Source organism: Barbus barbus, assembly GCF_936440315.1.
Source record: "Barbus barbus genome assembly, chromosome: 24".
Taxonomy (NCBI): domain Eukaryota; kingdom Metazoa; phylum Chordata; class Actinopteri; order Cypriniformes; family Cyprinidae; genus Barbus; species Barbus barbus.
In genome coordinates this window covers 26,874,656-26,890,151 of record NC_136752.1, presented here as the reverse complement: position 1 = coordinate 26,890,151, position 15,496 = coordinate 26,874,656, and the positions used below count along the sequence as shown (strand labels likewise).

General features: G+C 38.7%; 1 protein-coding gene across 2 annotated transcripts; it reads left to right on the top strand.

Moving 5' to 3' along the window:
- Positions 1–719: 719 nt before the first annotated feature.
- On the top strand, positions 720–14,074 carry LOC306843693 (transcription factor AP-2-beta). Of its 2 annotated transcripts, none has more exons than XM_079375315.1 (7): positions 720–1,037; positions 3,426–3,881; positions 4,909–4,966; positions 6,386–6,605; positions 6,902–7,020; positions 7,497–7,638; positions 12,028–14,074. In XM_079375315.1, exons 1-7 carry the CDS (start codon positions 957–959, stop codon positions 12,323–12,325), a joined length of 1,374 nt encoding a protein of 457 aa, XP_079231441.1. In that variant the 5' UTR covers positions 720–956; the 3' UTR covers positions 12,326–14,074. The 2 variants fall into 2 exon arrangements, with proteins under 2 accessions (XP_079231441.1, XP_079231442.1); XM_079375316.1 differs by lacking the exon at positions 720–1,037 and adding an exon at positions 2,390–2,815 and having other exon boundaries at positions 12,028–13,937.
- Positions 14,075–15,496: the final 1,422 nt, after the last annotated feature.

Genomic DNA, 15,496 nt, shown 5'->3' with positions numbered 1-15,496 from the left:
ATAATTCCTTTACGAAAACGAGAGATTAAAAATGTTTAGCGTCACAATTCATTCCATTTTACCACCTGATCACGTTTAATTCGAAAACAGTTTGTTCCTATGAAACTTTCTTTACAGCTTCTCTGAGGCAGCAATAGTAACCAAGGGGCGGAGCTTAGAGAAGGGTCAGGTGCAAACAGGTGTGTTCGAGCAGGGCTGGGGACTAACTCTGCAGGAGCTGGGTTGAGCACCGCGGTTCATGTGGATGTCAGAAACTGTGAGTGTTTGACCTCGTCTCAAAACAAGCTGAAACGTTTTGTTATTCTATTTCCAGTCAACCTGAAACGAGCCTCTTGTTCTCTTTTCAGTGTTTAAGTGTATGTTTGACTGACCAGCAGGGGGCGCACTGGACTGCCTCTCATCGCTGCAGCTGTGGACATCTCACCTCGCTTTCTTGCGTGTCTTTGAGGTAATGTTTGCTTACAGCAATGACAGATTTGTAGCTATCAAAACCCCTGTCTTTTCACTTACTCGGTGAATAAACAAATGCACCTATAATTTTTATCAACCCATCATCACCTTTTCCAACTGTTTATGGACTTTGCAAGAATGACTTTTGAAATTATATATCAAAGCTATTGATTATTTTAGGTTATGTGGTTTTGGTTTAATACTTTTATTCTGTTTCCTTTGAATTCCGTGCTCACACGTTGACTCTGTCGTGTAAAATGGCAGACCGAGGTTCACTTCATCTGCAGTTGATGATGGAGCTGGAGTCTGAGCGCATCCCCCCGCAGCAGCTCAAAGTCAACACACTTAACATTAGACATTCACTGTATCAACGCCGGTACAGCACACACGCAGACAAACACCGTAAAGGGGAATCGTGGATTTTTCTGTGAGCTTTACGTTTTCTGGGAGTGAGTGAGAGAGAGAGAGAGAGAGAGAGAGAGTTGAGATCTTCACTCTTCACATGAATGCACTCGTTATACAGGGATCAGCTCGCGAACATGCTGTGGAAACTGGTGGAAAATGTCAAGTATGAAGATATATACGAGGTAACGAGAAGACAAACTGTATCTGCATCTGCTTTTTCACTGTATTATTTATATAACGACAAAAATTACATTGCATTTGGTCGTGTTTTTATATTTTTCTAATATGTTTGGTCTCTTGTTGATATAGGGGGGTTATTCTGGTTATTTAAATAAGGAAAAAAATCAAATGATAAACGTTTGACTTAGAAGCATTTTGTCATAGGCCTATTCATTTTTTACCCAATTGCTTTTTGTTTGTTTTTGTATTAACAATGTAGTGATAACTACTGTAAATGTAGTTATTTTTGCATTTGTTTACAGAAGAGTTTTTAATATTATAACTTTACAAATTCTGAAATTTGTAAAAAAAATAATAATCTGTAATTGCTTTAATTGTCAAAAAGAGGCACGTTTAAATTCTCTATTTTTACGTTAATAGCTATTGTTTGTATTTATGTAAGGTGATATTTTATAAAGTCTAAAAGAGTTAGCGTAAATATAAGAAAATGTTTATATGCACTGAAAAACTTCTCGCATTATTTTCTTGAGAGCCTGCCATCGATGCATTAATAAGAGAATCGCATCTGAGGAGAGGACGCAGTGTCACGCGCGGGAGTCCCGTGGATTCCCCTGAATGAGCTCGAGCTCGTGGGAGAAACTCGTGGTGGTTTTTGGAAAAACCTCGCGGGATGCCGACCCAGAGAGTCACACATGGCTTTTCTCTCACAGTCACCGTCACGCGTGTAATTAAACACTTCGACCCCAGTCCGTGAAATCGACCATTATACGAGCTGTTTAATGGGGCACCATTAGTGGAGGACTTTAAACTGTCACCCGGTGCAGAAACCAAAAATGTATTATTAGGGAAGGTTTAAACCGCGATGAGTGTTTTATCATATTAGTGTCATCATATTGTTATTATGAAGTTCATGTTTTTGTTTATCAGAGACCTGGGCCTGGTTAAACACACGTGCATGTGAAACTATGGTGAGTCTGGAATAGGAATGGCGTAGTTGTGGTACATAAGCTCCAAATAACGCTTTGTATCAGATATATAAGCTGTGGAAATATGGCTTCTTTTTATAATTGAGCCTAACTGAAGTATCTAACATTAATATATGGTGGAATCCAATTTTGCTATTGTGAGTCTGAATAGCTATGGTGAGTGTGATTTAGTGGTTATAATGCGTATTAAAGTATGTGAGTATATAGTGCTTGTGAATAAGGCCTCTGTCCATCTGCCTGTTCAAAGCAGCTGATTCCGGCTATTCGTTTGTTCTGGCTGGAGATAAATGGACTGTGCACAGACAACAATAACATAAAAGACAACAATGGCAAAAGAAAGAGGTCCAGACCCGTGCATGCAGGACCTCAAACAGAGAGGGGAATAAAACAGCGCGCGAGTGTTTCCTCCTCCTGAATGAACGTCACTTACAGCAGCAGCGCCTTCACGCTCCGCTGCTCCCCACTGCTTTAAGTATTCCTGCAATATTAGAGGAGGCATGAATAACAATTATTCTGAGGAGGTGTAGCGAGGCGAACGGACGGAGCACCGCACTCTGGATCAGAGCACCGGATCGGGAAGAACAGAACCGATACCTGGAGGAACGGGGCTGTGTAGGAGAAGCCATTTGAGCTGAAATAAACAAATCAAGTTTTTGCTCCGTGTGGTCATGAGGAGTTGAGAAAGGAGCGCGTTTTTCTTCAGGCGAGCTTGTGTCGCGTTGTCGCGTGTCCTTCTGCTCTGAACGAGCTCGCGTTTTTTCGTCCAGATGTTAGTGCACGCGTATTCCTCCACGGTGAGTCTGAGAACACCAAGAAAATACTTTTTTGTAGCTGCGTGGTAAAAAGGTAGCATGCGGGTTTTGCTTATGATGTTGCGAGCTTACCCTTACGAAAACTAACCATGGTTTTATTGTAGTTAAAGTGCAGTATAGTTTTTTTTTTTGGCGTATCGATTACCATTTGTATAGCTAATCACAGTTTTACTACAAATACCATGGTTAAACTATGGTTAGTGTGGGAAAACCATGGTTACTTTGTGGTTACCGTGGTTTAATTAGTAAACCATCGTTTTTTGGCTTTATTTGTGGTAAACCCATGGTTAATTTTCGTAAGGGTGGTAACTTAAAACCTGCGTTTATGCCTCGTTTTAGAAATATTTTGTTAAGTTACACATGAATCAGTCCGAAAATGCAAATATTTTGAAAGCTTTTGTACTTTCTCGGATCACCGCGGGCGCCGATATAGGGTACAGCCTATAGCTTCTAGTAAATACTCTTTCAGTGTCGCTGGATTCGTTCCAGTAGCCATTCAAAACATCCAAAAAGTTTTTTTTTTAATTTTATTAGAACATTAAAACAAATGGTTGGTTTGTAATAGTATTTATATTCTTTTCTTCGTTTGAAGGACCGCCACGATGGGGTACCGAGCCACAGTTCCAGACTGTCCCAGCTGGGATCGGTCTCTCAGGGGCCATACTCCAGCGCTCCGCCGCTCTCTCACACACCTTCCTCGGACTTCCAACCACCGTACTTTCCGCCGCCGTACCAGCCGCTGCCGTATCACCAGAGTCAGGACCCGTACTCACACGTCAGTGACCCCTACTCTCTGAACGCTCTTCACCAGTCCCAGCAGCATCCGTGGGGCTCCCGGCAGCGGCAGGACGTGGGCACGGAGAGCGGAGGTTTACTGCCGCAGCCTCGAGCCTCTTTACCGCAGCTCTCGGGTCTGGACCCCCGGCGGGACTACTCCACCGTGCGCCGACCAGACGTGCTGCTCCACTCCGCGCATCACGGGCTCGAGGCGGGGATGGGAGATGGTCTATCCCTTCATGGCCTGGCGCACGGCATGGAGGATGTGCAGGTTGGTTTGATTTTTTTTTTTTTGTGGGGGGGCTTTGAAAATAACCTCTTTTGTCGGATAGAAATTGCACAAAGACGTGTAATAAATCATTTAGAATGTCTATTTTAAAAAATGGTGGGTTGTATCAACCCAGCTTTGGGTCAAATATGGACTAACCAAACTTTTGTGTTAAAACATTAATGTAGCCTAAAAATTTAACCCAACGGCTGGTCCATATTTGACCCAACATTAGGTTTAAACAGCCCAGCATTTTTTTTTTAGTGTATGAGCAACGTTTAACGATTTCATTGATTTTTTTTTTTATCTTGTATTTTAAATAATTGCAGTAGCTCTTTGTGCTATAATTCTGTATATTTTCAGGGTGTTTTCTGATCTGTTGACATTTTCTGTGACAAGTTACAAAAATTTTTATTAAATGAATTTTTATCAATAAACAGAATCCAAACTATCTTTAGCACAAGTATTTAGTAGGCTAATAGTAGTAGAGCTTGATATTAGAAATACCCTGGCTTGCTTGTTATCAAAAACAATGTTCTGTTGTGGTTGTAAACACATTTTGGTTTTTGAAACTATATTTGTACGTTATCAATAATATTTAAAAGCAATAACGTTAGGCCTCTGTTGAGGAAAACTGCTGTTTAACTTAAAATGATTGTTGCATGACTAAAAATGAAAACTTCACCAACCATAAATCTGTTTAGACATCGTCTGCTCGGTTCACGTTTCTAACCATCTGTTTTTTGATCAATATATCTCTGCACACATCATATCTAATTTTCGTCATTTGACAAGTTTATGCGTTCAGCTGACTGGACAATGATTATTTGCCTTTCTACCCAAAATTATTATAAAACATAACCTAACTAAAGGTTATTTTATTTTATTAAATAAAAAATAAATAAATTATGAATCTACTGGTATTTTCATTCTAAACAGAAGGTCATTGTTCTGTAGTTATCTGAATTTTTATAATTGCTGCAGCGTTTGTTCAAAAGTTAAATGTTTTCTTATTATTCTGCCTTTTTAGGCTATGGAGGACGCAAACAACGGGATGAGCATCCTGGATCAGTCAGTCATTAAAAAAGGTAAATTAGAAAATGGCTGGAAGAATTATGCCAGTGCTGTATTTAATTATTTGATAATTTCATAGTTTTCAACGATCACTGGGTTTTGGGGGAAAAGTGCTGATAAAAGGAATCACTGTTCTATGGATTTAGGGGGAAAAAGCATTTCAGGTGAATACACCTTGGCACACCTTTTTACGCATGCGCTGAACCACATCTGGTATTTAAATGATGTCACCTGCCTATTTTCTTAACCTTGGACGCCCAGCCAAAGCAAGAGGAATTGGAGGCCATTGCATATTTCTAGAATCATATCGTCACCGTTATAATCGAACTCTTTATTTGTGTCACTACAAAGAATTTAGTGTCGTTTTAGCTAGTAATCGACCAATTTATCGTTTATTATTGACTTAAGTTATTCTCTTTCCTTTTATTCATTAAAACAGTAGCGCAAATTCCAGATTTATGCATGCCTATCTATTTTATTTGGGAACATGACTGTGTAAAATCGACATTTAAGCACCACTTTGTTGATATAATTTCTCCACGGAGGTTTACTCCGAGATAAGGCCTTCATGCAGTCAGTAAGAGCTCAAGCAACAATCCCTGGGCTCGTGTTAATATTGGTCCGTTATGAGGGACATTTGCCGGTAATTTAGTTAACGGAGCACGGGCCTCCCAGAAGAGACGGCCTTTAAGTGGCCGCTGTGATGGATGGTTTTCTGAGCGGGGATCTCGTGAGCTCGTTTCCTCTATTATCCCCTGCAGAGATCTCCGCGGGCTCGAGCGCTCGTTACTCCATTAGCGCTTAAGTTAGTAGACGTCGTTTGACGGTCAGCTTGTGAGTTTGTGTGTGGAGGTGAGGGGGTGATTTGAAAAGTAGGTAGTTAATGTTATTAGCACGTGTCCATCGCCAATCGATAATATAATAATTGAGCGAAGTAAATAGTGTTGAAATATCATTGTGGAAACAAAAGCTGACAGGAAAGTGTAACTGAATAAACGAAAGGAAAGGACTAAACCTCAGTGCCTGGCAACATTTCCAAGTCTAGCCTAATGCTAGCATTTTCATCACGTTGGAAACAAATTGAACCATGCACAGGCCTTTATTTTTTTAACGCAGTTGTTGTTATATATATAGCCTAAAGTTGGTAGCCTAACATGTAGGGTAAGAAAGCAGCAGCACGCGCTGGCAGCTCCGGGCGCGTGCGGGGTGACCCGGGCCAGCCGAGGGCTTGACCTCACGGCGCTTTCATGTGCCAAGATTTCACATTACATAACCTTCCCACAAACCTGGGCTGGCTGTAACTAGTCTTAGACATTATCTTAAAATAATAACACCTGGAGTCATTTTGAGAAGACACAGCTAGTGCATCATAAATGTGAGTCTATCTATATTATACGACGGAGCTCAGTTTTCTGTCTGTTTCTCTCGCACAGTTCCAGTTCCACACAAGAGCATCGCTTCTCTGATGATGAACAAAGACGGTCTGATCGGCGGGATCGCCGTGAACGTCAACGAGGTCTTCTGCTCGGTTCCCGGCCGCCTGTCTCTTCTTAGCTCCACATCCAAATATAAAGTGACGGTCGGCGAGGTCCAGCGGCGCCTCTCTCCGCCTGAGTGCCTCAACGCCTCTCTGCTTGGCGGGGTTCTACGGAGGTGAGAGCATCGATAAATCAGCCAGAATCCACATTATTAGCAGAGCAGAGGTCAATGGATTAAAGACAAAAATCTTTGAAAAACATCTGGGTTGTGACCACATCTGCAGTTTCTGACGAGACGTTGAACAGCCTACGTTGGACCCTGAACAAAAATGTTTGTTTGTTTTTGAGAGATTATTAAATTAGCCTAGGCTACTCCTGCCAATAACACGTCTGATTTTACATTTTCATGGTGTATCTTTGCTGTCAATCCGTGATAAAACACGTCTCTAATTATGCCTTCGCTGTCCTCAGAGCGAAGTCGAAAAATGGTGGTAGATCACTGAGGGAAAAGCTGGAGAAAATCGGCTTGAATTTGCCCGCGGGGAGACGCAAAGCAGCGAATGTCACTTTACTGACGTCTCTAGTAGAAGGTAAAGCAGGACATCTGATTCTTATTTCTTATTTAGATTTTTATTTTCACCTGTTTGGGAATTTAGGCCCTTCAATGAGGAACAAAATAGCCAACTGAAATGGAAAACAAGATCGGATATTTTTTTTGTAACGCACTTAGTTTCAGTCGTGGATCTGGAATAATTTTACAATTTAAGCCTAAAATGAAAATGTGAATTTACGAACGAACCACGAACATGTTAAATTAAATTGTATTGCCTTGGGAGTTTCTCTAATCTGATTTAGGCTATTTTCCTTAGGCGGTGCAAATAGTTAACAGATGCAGAAGCAGTAAAACGTCATTTTAATTTCATATAATTATTGTTGTGACTGTCTGATTGTTTCTGCACCGCAATCTTTCAGTTGCAGCTACAGCTGTAGTTTAGTATAAAAATATTTTAAGCGAAGATGTGGAGTAATTCCATTTCACCATACTGTGTTTATTTTTCATTTCCAGGAGAAGCTGTTCATTTGGCTCGGGACTTTGGCTATATTTGTGAAACTGAATTTCCCACAAAGGCCGTGTCTGAATATCTGAACAGACAGCACACAGATCCAAACGAACTGCACTCGCGAAAGAACATGCTGCTCGCCACAAAGTATGTACATAACGTGTCACAGTGTATTGTTTAACTGTGATTTATGCATTTGTTGCTTTCTTTGGAAGCTGGTACATGACCGCCCTCATCTGAACAAATGTGTAGCCACATTTCGAGGTGAATGCTGAATCCATCACGGACTGTCGCTTTGATAGCTGTCCGCCGTGCGTTTTGACACGTTTAGCTGGTTTCTAACGAGGCAGTTCAGGTCCAGCAGAAACACGCGTCTCTTATCCATCTCAGCCTGGCACAGAGCTAGAAACTCATTATATTTAAGTGAAATGTTTCAAGTCTTAAAGTGCCAGCTTTCCCCTTGAAGTTTTGCCTAAGGTCATCCCTCCTCCCTCGCCTCTCCTTTCACAGTCTGTCTGTCAAAGTCCCGTCAGTCAGCCCGCGCCCCCGCCCCTGCACGCGCCTCGGGCACTCGCGTTCTGTCGCTCTGGAATGAGAGAGAGAGGCGCGCTGCGCTCTCCCGACTGGACAACAAGACTGTTTGTGGTTCTGAGACGCGAAAGCGAATGTGGGTCAAAATCTGACAAGTCCAGACAACTGCAGATGCCGCAGCAGGGCTCTGCAACGCTGCCAGTTGGAGGCATTTGAACTGTTTGTCACAAATGACCTTTTAAAGATTGAAGTGTGGTCGTTTGCTCAGATTCTTATTTGAGATTACATTGCACCTCAAAGCATTGTTATTATGAACAGGACACAAGTAGTTTTTAAAAGACAATAATTTTTTTTTTCTTCATTTGGAAAATAATCAATTTAATTGATTTTAAATTAACCTTACAAATTTCAGACATCATAATTATATGAATTACATTGCTTGCCATATCATTATTGGATGTTTATTGGTCACAAGCATGCAGTTTCAGAGAAGCATGGAGGACATTAGTATCAGGCCATCTGGGCACATGGCTAAAATGTATTTTTCTATATGATTCCCCAAAGCAAGAAAAGCATGAATATTGAGAGCACTGCCTCTTTCAGGAAGTGAAATATGCTGAGGACGGAATATTCCCCTGTAATGACAGATAAAGACACTCTCCCAGTAGACTGAAAGTTAAACTGATGGCTTTATTCTAATTGATGGGCTTTGCTCTCAGAAGCAGAAATATGCATGCTTTGCTCTGAGGATTTCAAGTTCTCTCTTTTCTTCATATCTATGGACAGTGAACACTGGAGAGTTTCATTTAAAGTAGATGTCATCCTTTAAAAAAAATATTTTTGGAGACCATTTGCTCGCGGTGTGATAGGGGGATAAGAAACATGCCTTTTACCCATGATTCTCAGGGACACCACAAAGCGACTGAACCATTGCAAGCTTGAACCTGTCAGAGCACCTGTTATCTAAGTGTTTTCTATTACTCAACATAATTATGAGCATCAAGCAATCACCTCACCATTATGTGAGATATTGAGATCGACAAACATGGGTCTGATATGAACTAAGGATTCTGTAATTGTTTTACTGTTTGATCTCTGTGAGCCTAACATAGCCAACGTTTTTATTTCATATTTTTTAATTTGATCAATTTCATCATAAATGTCCAAATGCTGAAGTCACAGTGTTTGTAATTTATGGATGAGGGTTTTCAGTGTTGCTATGCAGTGGCTTTGATATTATGTATGAGTTCTCCTTTATAATCAATATTTCACACTCAGTTAAAAGAATATGTAGATTTATGTATAAAGAAATAAGTAGGAATATCCATGGCAGTAAGATGACAGTTCTTTTCTGCTTCTTTGGGAGGCAGAAAGGCCTTTTTAATGGAATCATGTTTGATGTATTTTCCATTTGATTGTTTAATTCAACTTATGACTTAAATTCATTTCTTGAAAAATGTATGATGCGATCAGGTCGCGTTTCTTTAACTGATACAGAAGATCAAGCACGTCACTTCTGATATATGTTCTGATGACAGGGATTCTTAAAAAGTCTTAAATTGTACAAGAAAGTCTTAATTATGATTTCAAGTGGTCTTAAATTTGGAGACGGAAAGACCAGAATGGCGATATGGCTGAATGTGACGATTAAACTTCAAAAGGCTATGATTTCATTAAATAAACATGAATGAATCTAACAGAGGTTAAACTATTTCACTGCACGATTCTGTCTATTAAAATACATCTAGAATGATCACATAATTTAAGATATGTGCGCAGCAAATGTATAGCCTATTTATATCATTTCATAGTTAATATCACACAAAGAGTGCCATTTTTTTCTCCAAAAATCAGCATGATTACAAATGTGATATTGATTTTATTCAACAGTTCAATAAACGAGAAGTTAATATTAATTAGACTTACGTTTTAGACACCATATTTCCTGCTTTTGCTCTATTTCTACAACAAAAATGATTCCAAACACAACCACAGCACTGTTTTGCGTCTCTGATCAACATGGGTTTCGTTCCTGAATGAATCAAACGTTTAAATGATTCGGTTCAATCGCAATGACTCACTTATTAAAGCTGACTTACTGTCACCTGCTGGCCGTTTTAATTTAATTTATTTTAAATAATTTCAAACATCAGTTTTCAACGTTTTGTTTCAAAGATCAAAACATTATTTATGCATCTGTAACTGCAGGTTAGCATTCTATGTCCTTCTGAGCTGCATTAAACAGTGTGTAAATATATCTAAATGCCACTTCAGATGCATTGCAAAGATACATTTTCTTGATACTGATTTAATTTGCTTGGTAAAAGCCCAAATGCAAGAATTTTTTTGACTCAAAAGATGATGCACACTTTTACAAAAAAGTGGCTTAAAGGTAAAAATGCCCATAAAACGTTTTCTATTACTGCTGTGAACACAGAATATGAAGAATATCAAAAAAATCCAGGAGTCAGTTGTCCATGGTAATCTTTAAGATACCAGCACAATAACACACTGAGCAAAATATCGTCTAATTATCGTTATCGATAAAATCCCAGAAAATATCAAAATATAATTTTTTGCCAATTTCGCACACCCCTAATTCATGTTATCCAATTTATATAATAAATTATTGATAATAATTGTTAAAATCAATATTATTAATACTTTTGACTTATCCATTTTCTTAAAAATGGTTTAAAGGCTGAAATGTAAAGTTGATCATTTTACAAAACTTTTTGTTTTTGTGAAAACTTGTATCTGAATTGTAAATTATGCTTTTTACGGTCATTTTACAGTTTAATATGGTACTATAGCCATTGCACTACCCCGCTCATATTAATTTTATTTGTGCAGGTCTTAAAAAGTCTTAAATTTGAGCTTAAAAATCCTGCAGAAACCCTGGATAAATGTGAATGAAGAATTTGTCATGCTTGATGCGCCATGAAAAAATGTCACGACATTCTCTGATTGGATCACAGTTGTGTAGATGGTAAAGGAATTGGATAGGACACAGTTAGTGGGATTGATCCTAAAACCCACTTGACTAGTCTTGCTGTAGGCAGAGCATGTCTGGACCCCACACTGTCCCATTAGCAGAATGTTGTGCATTTATTGGCATGTTAAGTCGAAGTTGTTTCCTACAGAATAAGTAATAAAATATAGTTCCCTCATTCCCCTTGTGCAAACACTCATCTTGAGACCAGCAGCAATAAACACAATACATACAGAAAATATTAACAGTATATAGTACAAATTTTTATCACACAGCATACATTAAATTTAGTGCAAAATTACATTGTTGAAAGGAGCATTAACTTTTACATCATTATTAATTGTGAGACATATGTCATTTTTGTTCTTGAGTGTTAGGAATATACATTTAGCTTTAAATTACTCAGCAGGCACACATCATCATAAGATGCATGGTTAAATCTCGGCTGCAACGTCGAGTGACCAAAATTCAATGTCAATGCAACGTCTAATGTCAATGTTAATTTGATGTCCAATGATATTTGTTGTTTTTAGGTTGTGTAACCAAAAATCCAACGTTAAGTGATTGTCAAATTAGTGTCAAATACTGACATCAACCCGATTTTTATTCTCAATCGAAATTATATTCTCAACTTTAAGTTATATTGACATCCTGTGCCTGCTGGGTAACCTCTAATTCGGAATTTAAAGTCCACATGAAATAAAAATTTACTATATTTATTTTGGTAGTGCACATTACTAGTCTTAATGTAAACAATTAATCCATGCAAGTTAATCCACTGAAAATCTTTAATCTAAAATCTGATAATTTGCTTCTGCTCTGGAATGCCATTCCTTCTCTGATGACGTCAGTTTGACTGCTTCTGAGAGCCAATGTTTTTGTGCAATGGAAAGGTTCCATGGATTTTAAATGTTCTTTGTGGAACCCTCAATGCCAGTAAAGAACACATTTGCAATTTTTGGATTGATAATGGAAAATTCTGGGTTTCATCTCTGTCTCTCTTCTCTTCTCAGGCAATTGTGTAAGGAGTTCACAGACCTGTTGGCTCAAGATCGCACTCCATTAGGAAACTCTCGGCCTACACACATCCTGGAGCCAGGAATCCAGAGCTGCCTGTCACACTTCAGCTTCATCACACACGGTTTTGGTTCTCCAGCCATCTGCGCCGCCCTCACGGCTTTACAGAATTACCTGACTGAAGCCCTTAAAGGCCTCGACAAGATGTTCCTGAACAACCCCACCCCCAACCGACACACACCTGCAGACGGCTCCAAAGGAGCTGGAGAGAAAGAGGAAAAACACAGGAAATGAACTGTGGAAATACGATATCAAGGAAGTCAAGTCATTGGAGATGTTCAGAGATTCTATAAACTCTAGTTTTATGACATTGCGTTTTACATTCTGGGTTGAAGGTGGCGAGTGGACAACAGATCATGGGAAAACGAAAGGAACGATACGATAAAAGAGACTGGAGGACACGAGTCTGCTGTGACACGCTCACCATCTTCATCTCATTCGTGTGCGAGTGTGAAAATATTCGAGGAGTGTTTGTGAGTGTGTTTTTGTGTATCAACGTATGACATACATGATGTTAGACACAGGCTGTCCTTTACACACATGCTCATGAATCTGATGCCTAATATTTGAGTGTTCATCAGTGTAATGGCCAGCATACAGGAGGACAGGTTTGCTTGGGATACTGGTGGATACATTTTTAACTACTATATTTAATAATACTTATTAAAATATAGGTGGACAGTTCTGCAATGTTAAGTACATTCCTTGCAACTTTCGCCAAAACTACACCTACAGTAAAACAATCATCTTCTGTCCATAAAAGTGGTTGTCAATACAAAATTGGCTCCATATAGATTTGAAAGAGACAGAATATTCAAATATAAGACATTTTATTGCATTTAGTAATACAATGAAATTGAGTGTCTGCCAAAAAGAGGCTGTAAATGTGCAACTATTTGTGCTGCAACAAGCATCATACTATTTACATTACAGTCATCATAGATGTTACATCCAGTATGATTTATGACAAAGATTCACCATCTGACAGCCCATAAAATACACATATACTTTACATAAACACAGCAATTCATTACAAGCCAAGATTTAAAACACTGAGATCTAACATATTCTTTAAAACACCTTTGGCAATATTCAGAATAGCTTGTATACTCTTTTGTATTTTTGGTTGTATTTCTTTGTATTTGAAACTGCTATTGCTTGTGCTGTCTTGGCCATTTGGTTGTGAAAATGTGAGGACATTTTCAGTTAAGTTACTTTTGACATAGCAATCATCTTAGCTGACCGACTGAATCAACTATTTCACTGATAACTCCTCTGTTTTTGTTTTGTTTTTTTTTAATATATGCTAACATTTACACAAAGAAAACACATTTTATGGCCTAAATATTGTTCATTGGTTTTACAACCCTACTTCAGCTGAATGGAAGCTTGCTTTGACCGAAAAAAAGACTTTTGAAAATAGACATAAAAAGGGTCCCAGATTTGTGCGCTTTCTTATAGGCTGCATAGAACTGAGATGACCGCGCGCGCTGGAACACGGCCACGCGCAGCCTTTGCGCGCTCGTGAGTGCGCACACTCTCAGTTCCGCAAGCTGGATTATAGCCTGTCTGTCAAGGTTAATATTTGGTTAACTGTGTGAGGAAGGTTCTTTTATTTATGTTTGTATATATTTATTTATGCTTAATTTAATGGGCGTTTGTACATAGGAATAGACTGGGTCGTCTATCTGTGACTGTCTCTGTGCGTGGGTGAACGCTTGTTTTAGATAGCATCTTGTATTTTTTGTTTCATAGATACGGTGTTGTGTGGTGAAGGCTAGAAGTTGGTTCTTGTCTGGTGATTTTCATTTATCTCGAAATAAGAATAAATAGTGTGTTTTATTGTAGTTGTTGCTGTGTCATATTAACGTGGTTTACGCACGAAACATTTCAACGTTTCAAAAAGCAGTTTTAATTAAAAAGTGCCTAAATTCCGAATACCTAAAATAAATGATCAGATAAATAAAATGTTTATGTAATCATATAGCCTACTAGTAGTCCATGTAATTATTTCATTTGCATTAAAAGTTTATTTTTACAGGCTAACATTGGAATTGCTAAAGATATTTTACTTCAGAAAGACAATAGCCTAATATCATTAGTTTTTAAATAATCAATAATTACTCACTTTAGAAAATAAATTTAATCATAATCTCCAAAATACAGGTTTTTACCCCAAATAAAAACACATTTATAGCCTACGACTATCTTGTTCCTTTGATGGCCTATTTCTTTTGTTAACATTGTAAATCCAGCTGTGACAGAACCAAGAGAGGCAACCATAATATAAAAAAATAATAATAAATTGCAGTCAATTATGTCAATGGTGTTAGTATTAAAATATTTGACAACAATATAGACTTGTAGACCAGCAAGGCATTAAAGCGTCGTTTATTAGCATCAAGGACTAGATTATGATTTAAGCTAATGTCAAAATGTGAAAATCTTTAATTGAAAGACCGATGTTTATCTAACATTGTTCTGAATATTATCAGTGTTAGCCCATATAAACATCTCGTAATGTTTTCATTATCACAATGCAATCAGCAGAACGGAAATCAACAAAACTCGGAAATAAAAAACGGAAATGAGAATTGTGATTCTGCATCTTTCTGTCTCATTTTAAGGCAAGCAAAGAATGCCCAAATGTATCGAAAACAATCCCTTGAAGGCGTGCATTCGCGGTCGAGGCAGTAAAGTGAACTCATATCCCGGCCGCAGGTCAGACCCCCGCGCGCATCCGCTCGCGCTGGTGTATTTAATGCGGAGGAGCGCGTGGCCTGCGGGTTCCGTCGCGTGACTCGTCATGCGTGAAGTATTGTGACCCAGGTGCAGCACCCGCATGTCCGCGAGCGACGTGGATCTCTACGAGATTCAGAGATTTCTCTTCAGCAGAAAAAAAGACTAGCCTCGCTCTCACCCACGGGACTTGAAACAACACAAGCCGAGATCTTTCATCCTTCCCTCGAACTCGGTTCTCATTACCTCTAACGATACAATAAAAACCCATAAGACCAAACCAATAATATCCCTGCTTTTATACTCGATAATTATTGACTGTTATTTATTAAATCGTAAGGATCTAAAATAAGTAGACAATTTTTATTTTTTTCCAAGCATAAATATAAAATGTGCACCAACAAAAAGCCCCATGGCCTATACTGCTAATTAGTCCCAAATCCCTGATTTTATCAAACAACTGAAACCATTTTGAGTTCTTTTATCCAAAGATGTAACCAAACATCCATGATTGGTCGGGAGTAGCCTAGGACATAGGCCCATAGCTAAAAGTTTAAGTATCGGTCATTAAAAATCCATTTTATTCAGTCAATTCATGATCAAAAGAGGGAGGAGTAAAACTCAAAGGCCATATAAAAACAAGGACTAAAATATCAAATAAAAATC

What these genes read in the sequence shown, in the direction of transcription:
- LOC306843693 (XM_079375315.1), top strand. Translation starts at nt 957, where the DNA reads ATGCACTCGTTATACAGGGATCAGCTCGCGAACATGCTGTGGAAACTG. An exon ending in ACGGCATGGAGGATGTGCAG is followed by an intron (nt 3,882 to 4,908) that starts GTTGGTTTGATT and finishes CTGCCTTTTTAG; the next exon opens with GCTATGGAGGACGCAAACAA. An exon ending in AACATGCTGCTCGCCACAAA is followed by an intron (nt 7,639 to 12,027) that starts GTATGTACATAA and finishes TTCTCTTCTCAG; the next exon opens with GCAATTGTGTAAGGAGTTCA.